Here is a 21,145-nt window from a genome sequence, read left to right on the forward strand (position 1 = left end):
CTGCTCACAGTGAATATCTAGTGTATTGACCACCTGATGGAGACAGATCACTTGTTTGTGATTATCTGTCAGTTTGCTTTTTACAATCGGCTTGTTGGGACTTTTTTACTGAGTAACTTCTGACCATCACGAACAGTAGAAACCAGTTCTTTAAAATACAATTATGGGATGCATGTGAATATGGATTTCTAGGAGAAAACAACCTGATAATAGAACATAGGAAAGTGAAGTGGAGGAGTTCACTCTGGTTGTTTATGGTACGACGTGACGTCACGAACTAGATTTGCCCGAACAAGCGGAGGAACCGTGCGGAGTCAGTCTCCATTAGCACCGAGCTGCGGCTTCTCCTCCACGCACTGTCCCGCATGAAGCACCGGGAGCACCGGGCTCTTCACACGGTCCGTCTGCCTGCGGGCTCTTCACACGGTCCGTCTGCCTGCGGGCTCCAGCGGGGCTCCACGACCCGAACACACGCAGCAGCAGCAGCAGCCGGGGGACTCCTCGGGCTGAGGGTCGAGCGCAGAGGGGGAGGAGGGGAGGAGAGGGGTTACTGGATGTCACACACACGGAGCAAACTCCCATTAGCCACCGCTAACGTCAGGCTGCTCCGTGTGAACTAACTTTGTTCCCGTTCGGGGGAAGGAGCTAACGGTGTTAGCCGGTAAGTGACGCTACACGACTAGCAAACATTAGCCACATGGTTTGTCGCGTTGCTTTCTCTGACAGCTCGTTTTCCTCTCAATGCTAAATCAGCGTGCTAACGTTAGCTAAGTTCATGTCAACAGTCGGTTTCTCTCGTGTGTGCGACGTGCTCTCCACAGCACTTGTGCACAGCAGGTTACAGTGTAGGTGAATAACTGTGTGGAGCAGGAGTGTGGCTGATCATTCAGCTGCACCGAGGAGCAGAGGTACCAGGGGCACAGTGGCTGGTGGTGCATGTTGTCTTTCACAGCAGGTTCGTGTCCACAGTCAGTGGTTCATGTGTCACCAGTACAGACTGTGGCTGTGAAACGAGGGTTTTACATCAGGGACCAACTTTGATTGTGCCTCTGGCCTCGTTACCTGTTTTTCATGCGTCTCAGGTGTTGACACAAGCAAACCAGACTAGTGTGGACATGCTGAACCCACACTGGCCCCGTTGAGTAACTAGTGACAGCATGCTATTGTGTGATATAGTAACAGGTGGTGAGAAGTAGGCCATAGATGCTGGTGGCAGCCTGTCAACATGCTAAGACTTTGTTAAGAGCTTCTTGTCCCTCTCTATGCTTGACGTGCATATCCATTAGTTTATTCTAGTTTGAGATGTAATAAAAATACTTAACTGTTCCCATGCTCATGTTTTCATTAATTATTATTTAGTATACAAACGTCAGATTACAAAATATACTAATGTTAATCAGAATTTCCTTCGTAGAGCCTTTGAGTATTTTAAATGTTCAGTACTCTGCCTGTTCAAAACATGCTGTTTGTCGTCTGACTCGTGGTTCAGTAGGCTGTCATCGAATCACCATCTCATTTCCACATCACTGCTGAGTTATGATAATCATAATGAAAAAAGTACCCCAGATACCTGAGAAAATACAGGAACACAAAATTCAAATGGGTTGCTGTAGGGCGTACAATGCACATTTATTTATTAAAACTATACATTAAAATACAGTTGGTCTGAAATAAATCTCCATTCCTTGGATTTTTTGTATCGATCAGGTTTTACTGAATCTCTGGAGTTGATTTACTGACTGTTAAAGTTGTGCTGGGTTATATTGAGAGTTGTTGCTAATAATTTGTCCATCCCAAGATTATTATATGAAGGTTAGCAAAATACTAGGAACACCTCGCACTATCACCCACTACAGTTCAACAGCACAAGACTGTCTGATTAACCTCACCCACATGTCTTTGGACTGTGGGAGGAAGTCAGAGAGAACCAATGCAAGGCCACAGTGCTGACCACTGTGCCGAGATGTGGCCAATCACGATCCTTTATAGAGACACATGCTGTAATTTGGCAAATCAGCTATCGTCTAGTAGGAAATCCTTCGGTTGGTTTGTGAATGTTGCAAAGTTCCAATGAAATGTTGCAATCTTTAAAAAAATTCTGAAAAGATAGATCATGGATGTCTTCAAGATCAGCCACAATATAAAATCACCAGGTAGTCAGCCCCAACCTGTATAGTAGTGTCTCTGCTTTGTGCTGGTGAATGATTGACCTGTCTGCCTTTTGCTCCGCTGGTATATCCTGCAGTCTGATCCAACAGTTGAACTGTGGTCTGAAGGTTTTTGTGGGGTGGACCCGGTTTTATGTGAGTGCTGTGTGTTGAAGATAGATAATAACAGGTCTATTGAAAGAACCTGATACAGACACTAGCTGTGGTTTAAAATGAATAATGAAAAATTAGGTCAAGTATCATGAATTACTTTGACCTCGATAACATTAAGGATGATGTGAGAGAGATTCTGCATTTATTTCATGTGTACATCATAAACAATGTCTATGCTTGTTACTGCATCTATTCCCTTTGCATGAATGTTCATTTTACCATGCACGGCTGTACAGTTTGCTTCTATTCCAGGCTGTTTCCATGATGGGTTCACCCTCTCTTCTTTGTTGTGTCATCATTGTGATACTAGACAGCCCTGTAATTATATCCGCCAAGGTGGTGATGTTTTCGTCTGCGTTTGTTTGTCAGTCTGTTAGTTTGTGAGTAAGGGTTTTCAAATAAAAATCCAACTGTAGTGAATTTAAATGTGGTTTCATAAGGGACCTTGTTTGGAGGTATGCACTCTACTGAGTCTGGTTTATATTGTATAACAAACATTTCAGATGAATGAACCTTGTTTTAACCCCAGAATATTTTCACCACACATCCTAAACCTTTCAGAGAACTAGGGTCACAAGGAACCAGCATTACAATTATGAATCTTGAGTCCTGAGAGAAATAATATAAAAGGACCACAAAGCTATAACAACAGAGTTAGAGTTAAATGTGTGTATGGGCTAAATCGATATCAAGTAATGAATTAGCTCTTGTGTCATTGGTGTGTGTGTGTGTGTGTGTGCGCGGGTGTGTGCTGGTGGAGGGCAGGGCACAACGCAGCCCCAGTTACTTGGAACAAAAGCTCTGTTGTTGAAAGATCATGTGACTCTGTGTGACTCTGTGTGTGAGTCGGCGTGTGTGTCCCGCCCTCGTCATGTGATCTGAGCTCAGGGCAGGGTCTGAGAAGTGCTGAGTCGCTCTGAGAGGTTCCTTCCACCCAGGCAACATACGGGCAGGCAGAGGAGATGGTTGGCCCGATGGATGGATGGATGGATGTCAGACAGAGGAGGTGTGGGAGAGAGTCAGAGAAACAGTTCTGTTCCTTTCTCTTACCATGCCTGCCGAGAAAACATCTCACATTCCTTCATACCCTGTCTCCTTGTGGATTAAAGATGCACGACAGCGTAGTCACATGGACTTTTCTCTGCCGAGGCAAGTTTGTTCATTTTTCCTTTTCTTTAGTTTTGATATGCTCTGTTGGAGGTTGCTGTGAAAAACGTGGCCTGTCAGGATGACTGTGCTGTATCTTGTTGAGTCTTGAGACTGTTATTGATTCACCATGAATCAGCCTATTAATCAAACGTTCTAAGTGAACTGAACATGTAGATACCTAGCTGTCCCTCATCCACAATTATGTAATGTAATTGGAGCAGGAACATTTACAATCTTGGAATACCAACATGACTAGGAGCTAGCTGTAAGGAATACAAAGGTCACATTGATGGACAGCTCTTAACCTGTAAAATGATGAATTATTTTGCTTGTAACATGACACATATCTGCTGCTGGTTTCTAAAATGAAAGTTTGTTGAAATGGTTAATTCAAGCTCATCATTCAATCTCATTGTTAATTTTGTTTGACAAAGCAGCCACGTGTTCGCAGTCATCCAGTAGGTCCTGTAATACTAGTTTGATTCAACACAACCTGCAAATGCTGCTTAAGAAACTCGACCCCTGAAACATCCTGTATGTGTGTTTGCTTTGTGTGTATCAGTGTGTGTGTGTATGTGATTAATGTTTTTCAGAACTCTCCCTGCAGTGTTGCATACTACATGTGACGCTGCATGCCATACTAGATTATTGAACATAGTGACCTCTCTGATGCAATGGCTGGAAAATGATCAGATGTCATATGGTAGTGATGATGGTGGTGATGTGACTCACTGCTGGTTTTAGCCAAAACATTGAGCAGCTCCACAGCAGCAACAAGGCTCGTTCTGCAAGAAGTTTTCAGCTTCATGGCTATTTGCTCACTCACCACAAATCTTACCTGTGTAACCTAGTTTCCATTAGAATGAGGTCTTGAAAAAGCTACCTGTTGGACACCAAAACTTTGTCGTTAACTTTATCAAAGAGCATTTTGTCCTTGCAGCTCATCCAGGTTAGCTGCATGTTTCCAGCTGTATTGACGCTGAAATTTCCCCTTTTCATCACTATGACTGTATCCGTGCAAACTAAGCACACTGACTTGTCTTCTGTTTGTAAACTGCAACATTCTGCATCTGCTTTTCTTGACATTGCGCAAGGGACCGCAGTAACGGCCATGCTAGTCTACCATCTCATGTTATTTTCTTTTATCACAGAAAAAAAAATGTCATGAGAAGTTTTTGTATTGCTGAGTAGCTTTTTTGTATTTATGACTTGTATCATCGGCTGTATGTGAAGGCTCGATGTTCCCCACCTGTGATTTTGATGAAGCTTCTAGTAAAGCAAACTGTTACAATGCCCTATCACTGTTGACCAAGGGAACACACATCCAGTACAGGCACTGCATACAGGACTCTGCACTCTCCCTGTCACTCAATCTCTGTCTGATTAATGAAATGAGTTACATCTGCTGCATAGATCATAAAAACCCAGTGTGTCACAATCTCTAACTCTTCTATGAGCTTGCATAATAACTTCTGTCAGTTTTACAGAAAAATAACGCATTGTGCAGCACATGTACTTACTTTTATTTGGTTAGTTTGTTTCTGTGCCAGGGAGCAAAGACCATGAAACAACAGGAATCATGAAATATTAGAAACATTGAATGTGAGATGGGAAGAAATATAAATTAGAGTGAGTTGGTTTATTCCTATGTGGTCTTGATCATTTAACTTGTGTCAACCTGTTCCATTCAGATTTTCTGGGATGCTCCCCCATAAACAGTATGTACAGCTCTGTAGATGAGCGCCGGCTGCATGGGTTTAAATAATTGACCAGAGGGTTTCCATCCGAGCTGATGGCATGATGGTCTCAGTAGCAAAGGGAGCACTGGCACAGCATGGTCCATCCATTATGCAGGGGTTAAGTAACTGAGCATGCGCTCATACACACCATGTCGAAGGACGCTGCATGTTCAGGCTGCTTAGGAAGGTTTATACAAAACTAACTGCAATTACTGCCTCGCCTTGACCATACAGTCAAATTGCAATTTACATGCAGGTCTGTTCAGACTCATATAACATATGAGACTATAACACATTCAAGATTTAGAATAAATTTAATGAAAGGTATGAATTGTTTTTTATCATTAATAGTTAATCATTCATTCTTGAGTTATTTCCAAACATGTATTTAGTGAGATCACAGTGACCTTGACCTTTTGATTGACAAAATCTAATCAGTTAAATCTTGAGTCCAAGTAGAAGTTTTTGCCAAGTTTGAAGAAGCAAGATGCCAGGGACCATGCATGAATTTATATTGTGCTCTGGGTATTTAGGATTATGGTCCAAATTTTGCTTTGAAAAAGTTTGAGAAATTGAACTGTCAGTGAGAATGTGCTTCCTAATCCTGGTCCTTGTGCCTGCAGAAGAATTTAAAGAATTTTTGTGTAAGATTATCTTTAAGCAGAGGCTGGCCACCCTGAGCCAAACAAGTGGGAAGATGTGCTCTGGTTAAAAAGGAGAATAGGAGAATTGTCTTTTTTCAGTTTCACAACTTGTTTATGTTGAATAAAGTAAAGGAATGGCCCAGTATGCTTCAATTGTGTAAAGGCAAAGTGTTTGCTGTTCTGATCAGCCAATTGAGGCAGAGTGAAAAGCCTGTGGTTATCCAGAGGGCAGAGATGTCATGGTGTATTTTATTTTCTACATGACAAGTGATGGAAGTAGCTGTATGAAGATACAAAAAATAAACAGAGAGATTTAGTGGGCAGCCACTTATGATGTAGCACATAGGTTGGGGAGAAAAGGGTTTCACACGTGTTTACTGGCACCTTAAATTGTATTGTATTTTATTTAACTTCATTTTGAAAGCTGTGACCTCACCACTGGAACAGTGCATCAAATCTCAGTAGGTCAGTGGCAAAGACAGCCCTTTAAAAACCAAGCAAAGTCAGAGTAGGTGGAGCGTGTGTGTGTGTATTAACCTGTCTCTCCATGCTCTGGCCTTTCCTTTGTCTTATATCCTATTGTCACAATGCACGGCAGCACAGAACAGGAACTGAACGCCCTGTGGTTCTTAGCAACCGTTACCATGGCTCTAGTCCAGCATGCCTCAGTCGTCCACTGGACAACCTGTGTATTAGACGGAATGATTTGGATTCCTGTCAGTGCATTTCTTAAAAGCAGACAGACACTTCCTGTGGGTTGAGATGCAGGAGATCCCAGGCCCATAATGAGGCTCTGGATTATAGTCAGGAAAGAAGGAGTACATTGTAGTTATATTTTGGTTCCATTACTTTTATTTTGTAAAAATTGTGGAGAACAGTCAAGATGCGCTGATACTTCAATAACCCCATGGTTAGATTAAGGGTTAGGGTAGGTGAGGTAGTTTTAAATGATGTTCAGTCACACACACTGGTTACATAACTCGCCCACAGGCTTCACCTGTCCTTTTAATTTGTATAGACAATAAACCCATTTATTTTATGTTTGCATATCAGCTATTGTGCCCATGTTCAACTAATGTAAAAACCTAAATAAACAAAAAAATTGTAAAATACTAGTTATCAATATGCTTCAATTATACACAGAAAGTTCCTGCTGTGCAGCAGAGCAGAGTCACATCACAAAGTAGTCTAAAGTATGGGAGACCTATATAGACCTATAATCATGTGACAAGAGGAGAGTTGACCATTCAGGTGGAGGATTGTCACAGCAAAAACTAAAAGTGTCCATACGGCAATTTGATAACATTAATCAGGAGACTGTAACAGCATCTGGGAGTAACACTTCTAATCTACACACACCATCAAGTGCACGACAAGAGAGAGGCTACCCACAGTGAATTCTAACATTGAACATTTAAGTATTGATCCCATTCACGTCTTTGCTCATCAAATATCTGGGGTAATATGTGATTCCAGTGTTGTCCTGAGTTTTTTACCTGGTGGGAAAACTTCTACACTTTTGCATCACTATTTATGATTCTTTAAAACAACACTTATTCACTTGTCTTGCCAAGAGTTTGATGAGAAGATTGTCAGCACTCTCAAATCTGTGCTGTAACAAATTTCCCAAAAGGTTCAATTATTTCTTGACAGGTACCCTCATAGACGTTTTCTGCTTAAGAGGATTTAATACACTGTCAGCTACGCATCAGCAACTCTGAAACTGTTCTGAACTCAGTGAACAGGCGAATAGGGAGACTTCAGTTCAACTCACTTTTGACATTGCTGCATTACAGAGGCGCTGTTCATACCTGGCGGACCACACATCACGTCACTCTGACCACAGTCAGACTCGCCCTCCCTCCCACATACACTAACCCAAACACATAAACAATACACAATAAACCTGTATGTCATAGTTGGACCGGTGAAAACACATTTAGTCTTTTCATACAGCAGTGATTTACATGTTTATTTGCATACACAGCATGGAAGTGAGATCCTATCACAGGTTATGAAGGTATAACAGGGCCAAACGTTTGTCATTTTGTTCATCAAGGTCTCTTCTCATCTTTCTAGGGGCTGTTGTTCACCACATAGGTAGAGCCCACCAGACTGGAGGAGCTGTGGCGAATCACTGGCTGTGTGACCCCACAGGAGCATGAGTCATGACCTCAGTGGTGCTGGTCGACACTGGTGGGACAGTGGTGGAGTATGTCACAGCTGAAGAGGACCCTCGGCAGGTGGGTTGGACACAGACACAAGCAGAACTAAGGCTACACTGCGTTTCCAAACTAAAACAATCTCTGTCCACACAGAAAACGACTTACCAGTCCATGAAAGGGGGGGAAAGGTCCCTTTTGATGTGCTGTTGGAAGTCCAGTGAAGTGGTCTTGCTGGCTCCTGTTGTTGTTGTTCTGCTGGCAAGACTTTGTGTCCTTAGGCCGGCTCTCGCGTCGCTGCCTTTCTGTAGCAGTTTGCTTCAGGCAGGCCTGCTTGGAGGTTGGAAGAGCTTGGGTAGGGAGAATGTCTGGCCAGGAGTGGAGAGAAGAGGTCCTGAGGCACACAGTGATCAATAGTAGCCGGAAGTTGGGTCCGGGGGCAGGTTTCACACCTAGGTGGGAAGATGAAGGACCCTGAGAGACTGAGTGCTGGAAGCTTTCCTTCGTCTTCAGGACAAAGGAGACATGTGATCGCAGGCTTTGGCTACACATGTAGGCCCAACTATTGCTCAACAATACTAGGTCCCAACATGTGTCTACATCATCATTGACATTGACATGCAAGTATTCAAGTTAAAACTGGGCCAGCAGTGTTTGCAAACTTCTGTTATTAAGTGGCTCTAAAACTCAGAAGGAGTGTGGACGCCAGGCATATTCATAGCAGACTCGATGCATTTTCAAACGAAAATGTAGTAATATGGATGTAGCCTCACTCTGCCTTCTTTTCTCATTTCTGACCTAATTTATTCCTAATCGACATAGATGGTAAACGTGTTGTTCTTGACTATTCCAGCAGGAGGGAGAGTGTGAGGTGGATGCGGAGCTGGAAGGAGAGGTGGAAGCAGAGTGTGAAGCTGAGGAGGACTATGAAGAGGTACAGGACAGAGAGGAGGCTGAGGACTACCCAGCAGTCATAGTGGAGGAGGTGCCTGGTGCCAGCCTGGTGGAGGAGCAACGTTACTCCGCCCAGTTGGTGGTGTATAATGACGAGGTGTACCTGATGCAGGAAGTGGGCGAGGAGCAGGAGGTGGAGACAGAAGGGGAGGCAGGTGAGGAATAAATACCTCTGTTTTGATCAGAAACTGGATTTAATGCCAACTTCACAATCTTCCCTTTTCTACTATATGGTACAGTGCAGGATGACTATCATACAGTCCGAGTTACACTTACACTCGCTACCCAGAATGCCCAGAGTAAACTTAGATCCTTAGCTAAGCTGATTTATCCTTTAACATGATTAATTAATCAATTATTTTTAAAACCAACATTCTGATCTTGCCATTAGGAGCCCTGGCTTCCTTCACGTTTGTACAGATTCTTTTATATATTTTCAGCTGGTGCTACCGCCAGTCAGCTGCTTTCAGACATGCACTGAACCCCAGATAATCTTCCTCTGGAGGGGCTGTATGTGAGAATGCAAATGTAGGAGTGAGAGGACTCTCTCCAGAGTTTTTCCTGCCAGTCCCCTGGTAAAAACTGTGGAGAACGTCTAAATGAGCTGATGAGAGAACACAGCAGGAGATCCACCACAGGATTCATTGTCAGCGAGTGGGCGTGTTGATGAAGTTTCCAACAGATGTCACACCCAAAAATGAAAATAACAAAAAGTAAACATATCTCAGTATGAAAAAATGGTGCCACACACATAGACGACACAGACCAAGATGTCAAGAGAGTTTTTGGTGATAAGGGCACGCCCTTGTCGATATGCTGTAAACAAAAACACATGATCTCAACACCACAATTGAGTTACATCCTGCCTCTGTCTGCTGCGCCACTCCTCATCTGAACGGGCCAAAGATTTCAGTGTTGTTTTTTAACACGTCGGAGCGAAGAATCTCCTACTACTTTGTTCCTATGTGAAAAGGAAACTGCGGCGAAAGTCTGGACCTAATTCTGCCGACATTCTCCGGAGTTCATGTCTGAAAATGGCTTTAGACTCAGTAACATTGACTGATAAGATAAAAATATTAATTAATTTTACCCTGACTATTTCCTGGTACTTAATCCACCCAGTGGACATTAACCCATTATTTGTGTTACTCTGTCCAACATAATTTTAGAAATACGTTTTTTGTGGGTTGATTGCACCTTTTATTTTGTGGCTTTTTTGGTCTCATCCTGAATTTCATTGGTACATCTTTGGTTTTTCTGTCTCCTCACCCCTGACTTCAAAACCTTTTGGGCATACACATGAAAGTTTTCTGTTTTATTATAGAGGTTTGAGGACATATTGACCTTTTGTACATTCACATGAATCCCAATCCAAGGTCCACACATTGGTTTATTAACTCAAACTTAGAAAGTGTTTTTTTATTTATTGTGGTTGAGCTGAACTATTTGTCTGATTTTGCTGTAAACACTAGTGACACAATCTGGTTATCTACAGAGCTGTGTGTCCACATGCTGCCACCTTGTGGATATTTTAGAACAGTCACTACTTCATGTACAGCTGAGGTGCCCAGCATTGCTCAGTTATCATCTATTAATCCCCTATTAATAGAGACTATTGTTCACTCCAGTACAGTAATCATGAAACGTATTGAATACAAAGGTAATATCATTTCAAACTCATGAGTACTTGTGCTGTACTCAGTCACGTCATCTTAAATAACATCTCCAAGCTCCATTTGCACAAAATCTAAATTAGAAGCATTTCTAAGCAGGATCAATAATTGATCATAGTTACAGTAAATTATTTTGCATCACTTTCTGCCTGCTTGGATTTCAGAAATCTAGAAAAACAGGATTTACCCATATAGTTTATTTTTAAGCCCGGTTTTCTAAATGAAAAATGTGCTGTTTCAAGCTCAAGGATGAAGTGATTTAATTTGTCGGAGTAAGACTGAAAAATTCTGGTGCAAACCCCCATGGATTGTGACCATCACTTGAAAAGGACCTAGTGTTTAAGAGTTTAAGATGACCCTCTGTAGATATATAATTTCTGTCTTTTGGTAAACTCCATAACATTGTGTATGTAAAGTCCCAATGAGACAAAAGACAGGGCCATTTAACTAAAGAACATGTGCAGAGATCACAAAAACAGTTTTTAAATGCTGTAGATGCACAGAAAGCATTTCCACTACACAACTTGCAGCATGTGCACACTAGTTGGAAATAGTCCTGTTTAGTTGTCAACTAAAATGAGTTTGACTCATCTTTCATGACACTTTTATAATTCTGTTTATGTTACAGTTATGTCGCCTCAGAACTGAAGTTATAATTGTTATAAATATTTTGCACTGTAAACACAGATGCATTTAATTACTGTTGATGAATAATATTTTAATTAAGATTAAAATGTTACGCTCCACTCTTCATACTACTCTTGGAAAAAAGAAGAAATCCGAATTACGGGCATGATGTCTCTGTAACTGATGAATGTGTTAGTTTGTAGGAGAGAATTTGACTTGTATAAAATTACCTGGATCAAACCAGCTAAGTGAGTGATGCTACTCCGTAGTTTATGGACAGCAACAAACACCGGTAGTCACAGCGGTTACAAAGACAGGAGTGTTGTTCATTGTTAAGAAAAGTTGCGGTTTAGATGCATTGTGTTGTTTAAAACAATCAATTCGTTGTACAAACTGCAGCTTTGTTGTGTAATAAGTGGATTTGTTCGTCCAGTGTGTGGATTTCAATCAAGTTATCGCTGTGCAGCTGTGTGTGACGTAGTCATTACGCAAGTGAGGGAGGGCGAAGGAAGGATTTCCTGTGTCGGCGGAGGGATACATCTCGGACGCTGTAATGCGTCTCGTGGAAATCGACTAGATTTCCCATTGGCGGCGGAGTGATCCGAGCTAGCTGGCTTCCCATACAATTCAGTGAGAAGTCAATGTGAATCTGCAGCAAGGGGAAAACATGGCGACTTCGCAGCATGAGGGACATGCAAACCAGCTCGATCTACTCATCAGAGCCGGTAACGTAACTTTGTGTTGTCCTAACCGGGACGCGGGAGCTGCCGCGAACGCGCAGCTCGCGTTTGTAAGCCGGGCCGCTGAGCCTCAGTGCGCGGAGGAGCGCGCTGAAGTAATGGAGGGCAATCAGGAAGTGATCACCTTGGTAGCAACCTGCATGGCGCTGCTACACGATGTGTGAGCCCGGTTTAAGAAGGGAAACTTGCTCAGTGTGCACGGAGACTCGGATGTGTGCACGGTGCGTGTTTTGCACGGTGGAGCAGGCTCTTCTCCGCGCAGGGAGATGTAGAATAACGGTCTGCACGTCGGCTCTGCACAACCAGGAAGTGTAGAGATGTTGTCTTCCCTACGTCTTTGCCACGCTGTCTGAGTCGGAAGGACATGTGGGTTTATTTTCACTGACACTTACCTGTTACACAGCATCACACAGCACCTCTTTCAGCGTTGTGCTTGACCTGAGTGATGAGTGTGTAACAGTTGCTGGCTCTAGTTTGTGTAGTTTGTAGGAATATTGTGCAGTAATAGGAGTGATTAACAGCACATTGCTCATAAATATCAGGATCAAATGTGTTGTGTTTGTGATATGGTTGGTTGTTAAACTCATGGTAACACGTGTCGAGTGGAAGGTTGTGATTCGGATGTCTGATGGTTTCCGTTATCGTGTGTGAGACTGAAGCGTGGGACGGCCTGGCTCACTCGCTTTCTTCCCTCTACTTGTTTCTAGTGCGGCTTCACCCTTCGACCACTTTGACCGACATTAACACTTTTTTGTCTCATTTGATGCGTGTTTGTCGATTGTTTGAATGTCTAATGTGTCACAAAGGCGCCTTCTGGCTTCGCACTGCTGCTTTAATCGTTATACTCAAAGTATTTTGTCTCATTTTGATGGCGGAAGCATTGTTTATGTGAGGGGCGGGGCGTGTTTTCTACCGACTCTCCCGTTGGTCCAATATCGGACGGGGTGGTTTAAAACGCAAGCTGGGGTCCAATGAGATTTCACCGGGGGGCGGCTGTCAATCGGAGACAGAGCCAATAGGAGGCGATGCGGCTGTTGAGTGACAGGAGGATTTGTGATCTTCTTCGAAGAGAACTGGAGGGAAAGGATGAGGAGTGTAAACACGGAAGTCATCAGAGGCAGCACTACTTTCTGTCGGACTTGCTGCTATTCTTGGCGCCTTTACATTGTAGTATAGCTACATAATATACGTCTTGTTAACTTACTTAAGTATTCTAATGCTTACACACACACTCAATGCTTATCTGTTGCGAAATTCTCAATGTTTTCTTTTTATTTATTATTCAATCATTAAGTGTAAATCCAACTCCTCACACTATAGACATACTTGAAAAGGCTACAACTTCTATATGTGCTGATGTAGGTCAGGCTGCAGCTGCAGCTCTGTGACCTCACACATTTTGGTGGTCTTATTACAGAGCAGTGTTTTCAAGGGCAGCCCAGCTTGCTATAGGGTCTCTGCTGTGATCGCTGCCAGTATGTCCTGTTTGTTTGTGAGAGGAACTGAATTAAGTGAGACCATCTAAAGATAGCCCGTCTCTCTCCCCAATGCAGTGCCTGTTGCCTCAGTGAGATAGCCAAACATGGACAGGGCAGGCTGGTGGAGATTCTCGTGTTTCCCACCGGTGATTGACAACAACAGCAGGTGCCCTGGGCTCCTTCCCAGGGTCCTTCAGGGTTTTTAACTGCACGCATGCAGATACTGGTGGGCAGCTGTAGGTGCCGCTGATGTTACTTAACCTCTCGACAATCTTCAGTATTTTCAAGCTGTTCTGTTGTCTTTCATCTTCAGACAAAATGACAAGGAGCAGGGTAAAAACTGTCGAGATATTTTTATCAAATGTAAAGAGGAAGAGAAGAAAATAAATACATGCCATTGTCTTTTACATCAAGTCCTAGGGTGTGAAAGTTGATTACTGAAAATGTTTTAGCAGTATCCACCCAGCAATAGTTTTTTCACTAGGGGGCGCCATGTAGCATTTTGTTTTGCAGCATGTGCAGCATTGCATTTATGATGCATTCAAGAGTTGACTAATGCAAAATGAAACATTGTCAAAACCAACAGGTAAACATAGACTGTGACCTTTAACAGGATTAAACATTTAAGTATGAAGTTTCTCTGTGCAGGACCCTGGACACGGGATTATTTAAAAAAAGGTTGCTAATTGACTCTGTGTGTGTTTGTGTGTGTTTCAGTGGAGGCTTCTGTCCATGGCACTCATGTCTACTGCTCTGACAAGACCATCGAGGCTGCCGAGGCTCTGCTACGCATGGATTCACCTTCCAGCCTCAGAGAGGGCCGTAGTCCAGGTAACGCACACAAGCCGATAAACAGGAGAACACAAGGGTTTACACAATTAAGAACAAACTATACTTACAGCTGATGTCTGTAATGTCCCATAAATAAGGCAATATACTTGTATTGTGGGTAAAGAGTGAAATGTTGGTTGGTCAATGAGGTTTTTGCTCCCCTTTCATCTTTGCCATGGTTTAAACAATTTATGGTATTCCTACTTCGATAATTATTAAAACTCAAAAAATCGTTGGACTTTGAGTCTTTTTAAACAGTTTATTAGATCCCAAAGAATATGATTATTTGTTACTCAAGTAGATCCTTGTTGGTATTATATTAGGACTGTCACTTTTTATTCAAAATTTAAACCTTCACTCGTACGTGGGGGGAAACGTTCTTATTTTACCTGTAATGATCTGTTCCATTTTTAAATATACAGTCTAGAAGAGCATCATGATCCAGCAGAGGGCGCTCACGGTCAGCTTTATCTATCAGTAAAGTTAGTCAGTTATGTTACATTGTTTTACTACGAAAATGGAGAATGTCCTGAGCAGACGATCGTGACACTAACGCATCTAAGAAGCGGCATGTGAAAATATTTTATACGCTCAAAACAAAGGTGAGGCTGTTTGCCGACTATGTAATGAAATCTGTGTGCTCACCTGTTTGATTTCCACCCAAGTGAGGCAGCAGAGGAGGCACCACAGACAATCGGAGCAACGTCAAGTGTTCATCCTCATCTGACTTGTGCAAACAAATTGCATGTCATGTCAATTTCTTTCCAACTTGATTTTTATAAAAAGTAAAAGCCCAATATATTATATACCTGCTGTGAAATACATATTTAAACCTGCTTTCCTATGAGGAAATCAAACTTTATGATGCAGCTCAAAAGCAAAACTCATTCTTCTGTCCTCCACCCAGAAGCCTTTTTCTCACCATGCATCGTGACACCGGATTTGCTCCACGCTGCCATGCGTCCCGACATGATAGCAGACACAGAGGTGGAGATCTCGACTGAGGATTGCTGCGAGGAGGAGGAGGACGACGAGGAGATTGGGACGATGCTGGAGGATCCAGAACCTGATCACGAGCCTGTCAGAAAGAGAAGAGGTAGAGAAAAACATCTTGTAGTCTGTGGTTTGTCAAAATTCATATATGAAGGGAGTCTTCAGTATTTCAAAGTTGTGGAAAAGGCTTTAGGGCAGAATGGGGCTCAAGCTTTGGAAAAAGGGAATAACATTTGTTTTTGTTAATGGAGAACAAATGTGTTCCCTGATAAAGTTGCCTTCAAATTCCAGGCCACAGACATTAACCCAAGACCTTAAGTTCCGCAGTAAATTAGTCTTAAAGTTGAAATCCAAGAGCACCATCTAGTGGTTGACCTTTTATTGTTGGATCTCAACTGAGCATCATGGGTCAGAGATATCCGGGTCTACTGATGTTAAACTGTTTCCTTTGTAGCTGGACGGAAGCCAAAGACACATCAGTCGGCTGTTTCCAACGGCTCCCCAGACCTCGGCATCAAGAAGAAACCAAGAGAAGGGAAAGGTATCTCACAGTTTCTTTAACACATTCATTCACCAATTAAGACCTAAGGTGCCCAATAAGAAGGCACTCCAAAACCTAAGCATTGTTTGAAAACAACTTCTTATAACAGAGTTGCTAACCTTTACAACACAATCTGAAGCAGATAGAGACGTGTAATAAAAACATTTGATAGCTTTAGGAATTGGCTTTCTGTGTAAATCATTGTAGTTTCCCAAAATTGTGAAATTAAAAAAAAAAACAACAAAGACAGTAAACTCTCAGAGATCCCCCTTCGTCCGCCTCCTCAAACACATTGTTTGGGTCTGAATCTTCTTCAATGTTATTTTCATCGTTGTTTTCGTCAATAAAACTTTGCATTAGTCTGCTTCAATCTCGCTCATATCACTTTAATCGTCAGCCATTTTCTGAAGCATTTCTCATACTACATTTCACCTTTCCCATAAGTATTTAGGCGAATCTCAATGTATTTCAGCAGTCACTTGAAAACAATGACAGAGGATGAGATGCACATGTCACACCTGGGTTTAATGGGTTAAATCTAACTGTTGTATTTATTGTGTTCTCTGATTTAGTTGAATTTGCATTTAGCAGTGCACTAAATTGACTATGATTTCCAGCAGGCAGTACCACCTACCTTTGGGAGTTTCTACTGGATCTCCTCCAGGACAAGAACACATGTCCCAGGTACATCAAGTGGACACAGAGGGAGAAGGGCATCTTCAAGCTGGTCGACTCAAAGGCTGTGTCCAAGCTGTGGGGCAAACACAAGAACAAGCCAGACATGAACTATGAGACCATGGGACGGGCTCTCAGGTGAGTGTGTGTGACTGAGGGAGATTTCACACCATTTTCTCTTATTTGTGTTTGTTGGACGTAGCATCATAACGTCTGATAACCCTTTTTACTTCAGATATTACTACCAGCGCGGCATCCTCGCCAAAGTAGAGGGCCAGCGGCTGGTCTACCAGTTCAAAGAGATGCCCAAAAACATTGTCATCATTGACGACGACATGACAGACATGTCCGTCCCTGATGATCTGATCGGCTCAGACACCGCTGCATCGTATGAGCGCGTGCCTCCACCATCGGACATGCTGCTCCAGGTGACCGAGCTATCGTCCTCCAAGAAGCCCAACATCCTGCGGACCGGGAACAGAGCCAACGTGGTCCAAGCTCCTGTCCCCATGGGGAGCAAGAACATGGCAGGTGGTGCGCGTATATTGTCGTTTACTGCAGCAACAGATGGGAGTCAGACCCAGCACTCTCACGCAACGATCATCCCTAATGCCACGGGGCCCAGGTTAGACTCCTGCAGAGATGTCGACCTTCAGGAGAGCAGATGCAAATGTATCTGTTTCTTCCTAACACCAAATACTAGCTTTTGACTCTCTGTGCTCTCTTACCTCTTGTCTGCAGGACGGTGCGGGTGGCCATGCAGGTGCCTGTAGTCATGACAACATCCCTGGGTCAGAAGATCTCTACCGTTGCTGTACAACAGCAGGCAGGAACCACAGGACCCACAGGGGCTGTCGGCCACACCACCCTCCTCACCAACACTGGGAACACCAACTCCCAACAGAAGGTTTGTACACGTGGAAACTGATTTGCTTTTATGCATTTAAACATATTACAGCAGAGTATCTGCACTTCTCACCACAACAGCGAGGAAACACGATGTCTCATAGTGTGCAGATATAAGTTTTATCAGAGAATGTTTGATTTGTTGCTAATTAATCAATCCATCCATCCTTTTAATGCAGCTTTCGGGGTCCAGGTCACATACATTTAATGAATTATACCCTGGGGATTTAATGTTATATAGTGCTGTGTAATATTAAAAGCATGATACGATAATAAATATTTGTAGATTCTATCATATTTTGGACAGTATCAAGGTCTTGAATTCTTAAATTTATTTAAGTTGTATTTGGGGGTGTACACAAGATTGGAAAACAGGTGCACAAATAGAACGTACATAGAAAAGAATTTAGTCTAAAATTGAATTTAAGTGATACAAGTTGTCTTACTCAAAGGGAAGAACTGTTATTCAGTCAAAATAACAGAAGAGGGACAGCCAGGTAACATTCCATTTTTCGGCTAATCCCCGGTTGAACATTTTTACATTTCATTTATTTCTTTATATTAAAGATGTATGAATATTTTTGTGTAGGTTGTGATCCAGACAATCCCCACCATGGTCCCAGCCACAGCCGAGAACGGAGACAAGATCACCGTCCAGCTCGCCAAGATCATCACAATCCCAGCACACCAGTTAGCTCAGTGTCAGCTCCAGACCTCCACCGGCACTAACAAGCACGGCATCGGTGGATCCTCGGCTGGCATCAGCCTCCTCGGCAGTCCCCTGACCGTTCGGGCCCTGGCTCCTGTCAGCGTTGCTCCGGGAACGCAAGTGATGAGACTCACCATGCCAACGCAGACACAACAGACTCTAGTGGTGTCGCAGCCGGGGAGCATCGCAGGCAGGGCGGGGACTGTGACAGTGACGTCAGCCAATCATACGATGACTGCACAGCCTCACATCATCAGTGGTGTCATTAACGGCTCAGAGCTGGTGATAGGAGCACCGGGGACGAGAGGAGTTGCTTTGGAGAAGCTGAAGGCTGCTGGGGTCCAGGTGCAGACTTTGCAGGTGCCGGTGACGGCAGCAGTCCAACAGAATGTCCAGCATTCTGAGGTGGTAATCAACCTGCAAAGCCCCGATGTGACGATGAAGACAGAAGAGCCTGAGTGTTGAAACATTTCCCAGCACCCATCTCTGCCAGAGAGGGTTACTTTGTACATGTCTGAAGTCATTTTTACTCTTGTGATAACCAGCAGCAGTCTCTGAGACTTAAAAGACGTCTGAAGGCCTGTTTTTAAGTCCTCAACCTGTCTTCAATTCCTCCCTGTTGCTCCCTCAGACTGAAAGGGAACTACGTCTGTCTCTTCACAAATCACACCGGCACCAGCGCCCCTTGGAGCGCTGTGTTCGGAACTTTAACTGGATCCTTCAACATAAGAATACACAAAGACTTTAAAAGGGAGTTGTTGGGAACGGTTAAGGGACCAACCTTGATCACTACAATGTATGCCTTCTAAATGGATCACCATCACTGACTCAAATTTGGAAAACGCTTTGAAAATATTAAAGAAGAAAAAGCAAACACTACAAAACGAGGCAAATAATTACAACCGAGCAAAATGTGAACTATCGAAGAAGAAGAAAACAAAATGTGGAGGCTATAATGAAACTTTTGTAGACATTTGTTTCCTATTTCTTTCCTCCACAGATGTTAAAACCAGCAACTTGTACTGAAAACCTCCATCACTGTGCATCGAGTGTTTGTGGTGCTACACTAGTGAGAGAGGTGCTGAGAGAAGCCCTAACAGAGAAAATTATCAGCAGACCATGGTTGTGTATGTACATATTTATATATATATATATATATCTACTATACAGTTTACGGAGCAGAAGTTAACAGAACAGCCTTAGATTTCAATTCAAATTTTCTTTTTTCATATTTTGTCTGAACAGTAAACAGAAAATAGTTTTTGTGTTTTGATACCTTGTACCAAGCACAGTATTATTGAAACGAGCGGATCTAATATTTGTTTTATCATCGGTTCCCGACGCTTATCAAGACGTCAACTCTCGTATAAGAAAAACAATAACAGGTTGTAGATCCGTGATTAGATTGTTTGTAGTGCGTCTTCCAGCGCCCAGGAAAATATGTAGTCTTGAATTAATCCTGTATCTTGGTCTCAATTCTTAAAATTAGTTTTTCGCTCGCTCTCCTCATCCCAACCCGACACTGTTTGGCTGCATGGAAATGCAAAGAATGTGACTAAGCAGGTGCATACTGCCATGTCTTGGAAAGAATAAAGAAACCAAAAACTAATATCGATATATGTAAACTCTGAGTTATGAAATTATTTTACTTTTTAAAAAAGAGGCATTAAAAAAAGTTTATGCAAAATGTCTGCTTTAACAATGAAACCACTGTAGATCCCAGGTCACTTTACTTCACCTGTAAAACAGTTTGCCAGATAATAGTCTCGGCCATTTTGGCTTAACATTTCATTACTTTTCTTTTTTATCTGAAAGGAGGGACGATAGAAAGATGTTTGTGTTCAGACTGAACTGTTTGTATATTCAACATTTGAAGTATATTCTATTTTGTTGTACTCTTGTTTCAAAGTGTATGAAAGTAGATTTTACTGAAATATAAAAAAAGGTTTGAAAACAGACACTTGTGTCTATTGTGGTTTCACACTGAAGTGTGTGTGTGTGTGTGTGTGTGTGTGTGTGTGTGTGTGTGTGTGTGTGTGTGTGTGTGTGTGTGTGTGTGTGTGTGTGTGTGTGTGTGTGTGTGTGTGTGTGTGTGTGTGTGTGTGTGTGTGTGTGTGTGTGTGTGTGTGTGTGTGTGTGTGTGTGTTCAAAACCGTTACTACTTGGTATTTGACGTCATCTGACCAACTTGTAAATGGGATGTTTGTTACTTTAAACTTCTTTCTGACAGTTTTAGTTATTTCTTTCCCAACCTGCACATATCAGTGATTCGGGGTAAAACGTGAACAGTGGCCTACATTTATTTAGAAAACCAAATCTGACTAACCTTATTTGTCATCAATGATGACGTCGATGTATCAGCAGAACACGAGTTCAGACTGGTTCTGTAGTTACTTTGCACGCTGTACTTTCCAGTTTGAGATCAGAGAGAAGATGAATCATTTCTTACTGATTCAACAGTCAACTGATCCAGATTTTTGGGGCATCTGAACAAAATTTCACACATTTATCAACACTAAATACCAGTTCCCTAAAAATGCCTGAGCCATGAATTATTCTGAGAAATTAAGGAAAATGTTGTCAAGCATCCCATCTCCCAATGTTAAAGTAAAACAAATCCTGGATCCACCCACTGATCCGGATCCAGACCAAAACTTTGTGGCTTCTTCCCAGACCCATCCTTCCAAGTTTCATGGTTAAACTTAAGCAACACAAATATGTGTCAATTGAAATCGATGTAATCAGGTCAGGTCAAGGAAGTCCCACAAGTGGATGAGAAGCAACTGTTGTAATGTCATGGCAAGAAATGGGGCGAGAGGCCAACAGGAAAAACAGTTTCCTCACTGTGTCCCCTCGGTTAAATGAAGTCTGTGTACTGTAAGTTCCAGATGCCACACAGTGTGACGTCTCCACAGAGAGTAAATGAAAACAGGAACATCATTTGGTGAGCTCATACTGTGGCGGGAGAGAGATCTTACTGCCGTCTGTCTGCAGTCTAACAGA

At 42.6% G+C, this 21,145-nt stretch overlaps 1 protein-coding gene across 9 annotated transcripts; it reads left to right on the top strand.

The window, feature by feature from the left end:
* The first annotated feature begins 281 nt into the window (after positions 1-281).
* On the top strand, positions 282-20,100 carry LOC118098089 (ETS-related transcription factor Elf-2). Of its 9 annotated transcripts, none has more exons than XM_035141572.2 (10): positions 282-661; positions 7,933-8,096; positions 8,869-9,124; positions 14,205-14,318; positions 15,226-15,414; positions 15,766-15,852; positions 16,473-16,665; positions 16,763-17,152; positions 17,269-17,434; positions 18,023-20,100. In XM_035141572.2, the coding sequence occupies exons 2-10, from the start codon at positions 8,022-8,024 to the stop codon at positions 18,605-18,607; spliced, it is 2,055 nt and encodes a 684-aa protein (XP_034997463.1). In that variant the 5' UTR covers positions 282-661; positions 7,933-8,021; the 3' UTR covers positions 18,608-20,100. The 9 variants fall into 9 exon arrangements, with proteins under 9 accessions (XP_034997463.1, XP_034997455.1, XP_047198617.1 ...); XM_035141564.2 differs by having other exon boundaries at positions 15,229-15,414; positions 16,470-16,665; XM_047342661.1 differs by having other exon boundaries at positions 8,872-9,124.
* The last annotated feature ends 1,045 nt before the right edge of the window (positions 20,101-21,145 follow it).

This window comes from Hippoglossus stenolepis, chromosome 2, assembly GCF_022539355.2.
Source record: "Hippoglossus stenolepis isolate QCI-W04-F060 chromosome 2, HSTE1.2, whole genome shotgun sequence".
NCBI classification, from domain to species: Eukaryota; Metazoa; Chordata; class Actinopteri; order Pleuronectiformes; family Pleuronectidae; genus Hippoglossus; species Hippoglossus stenolepis.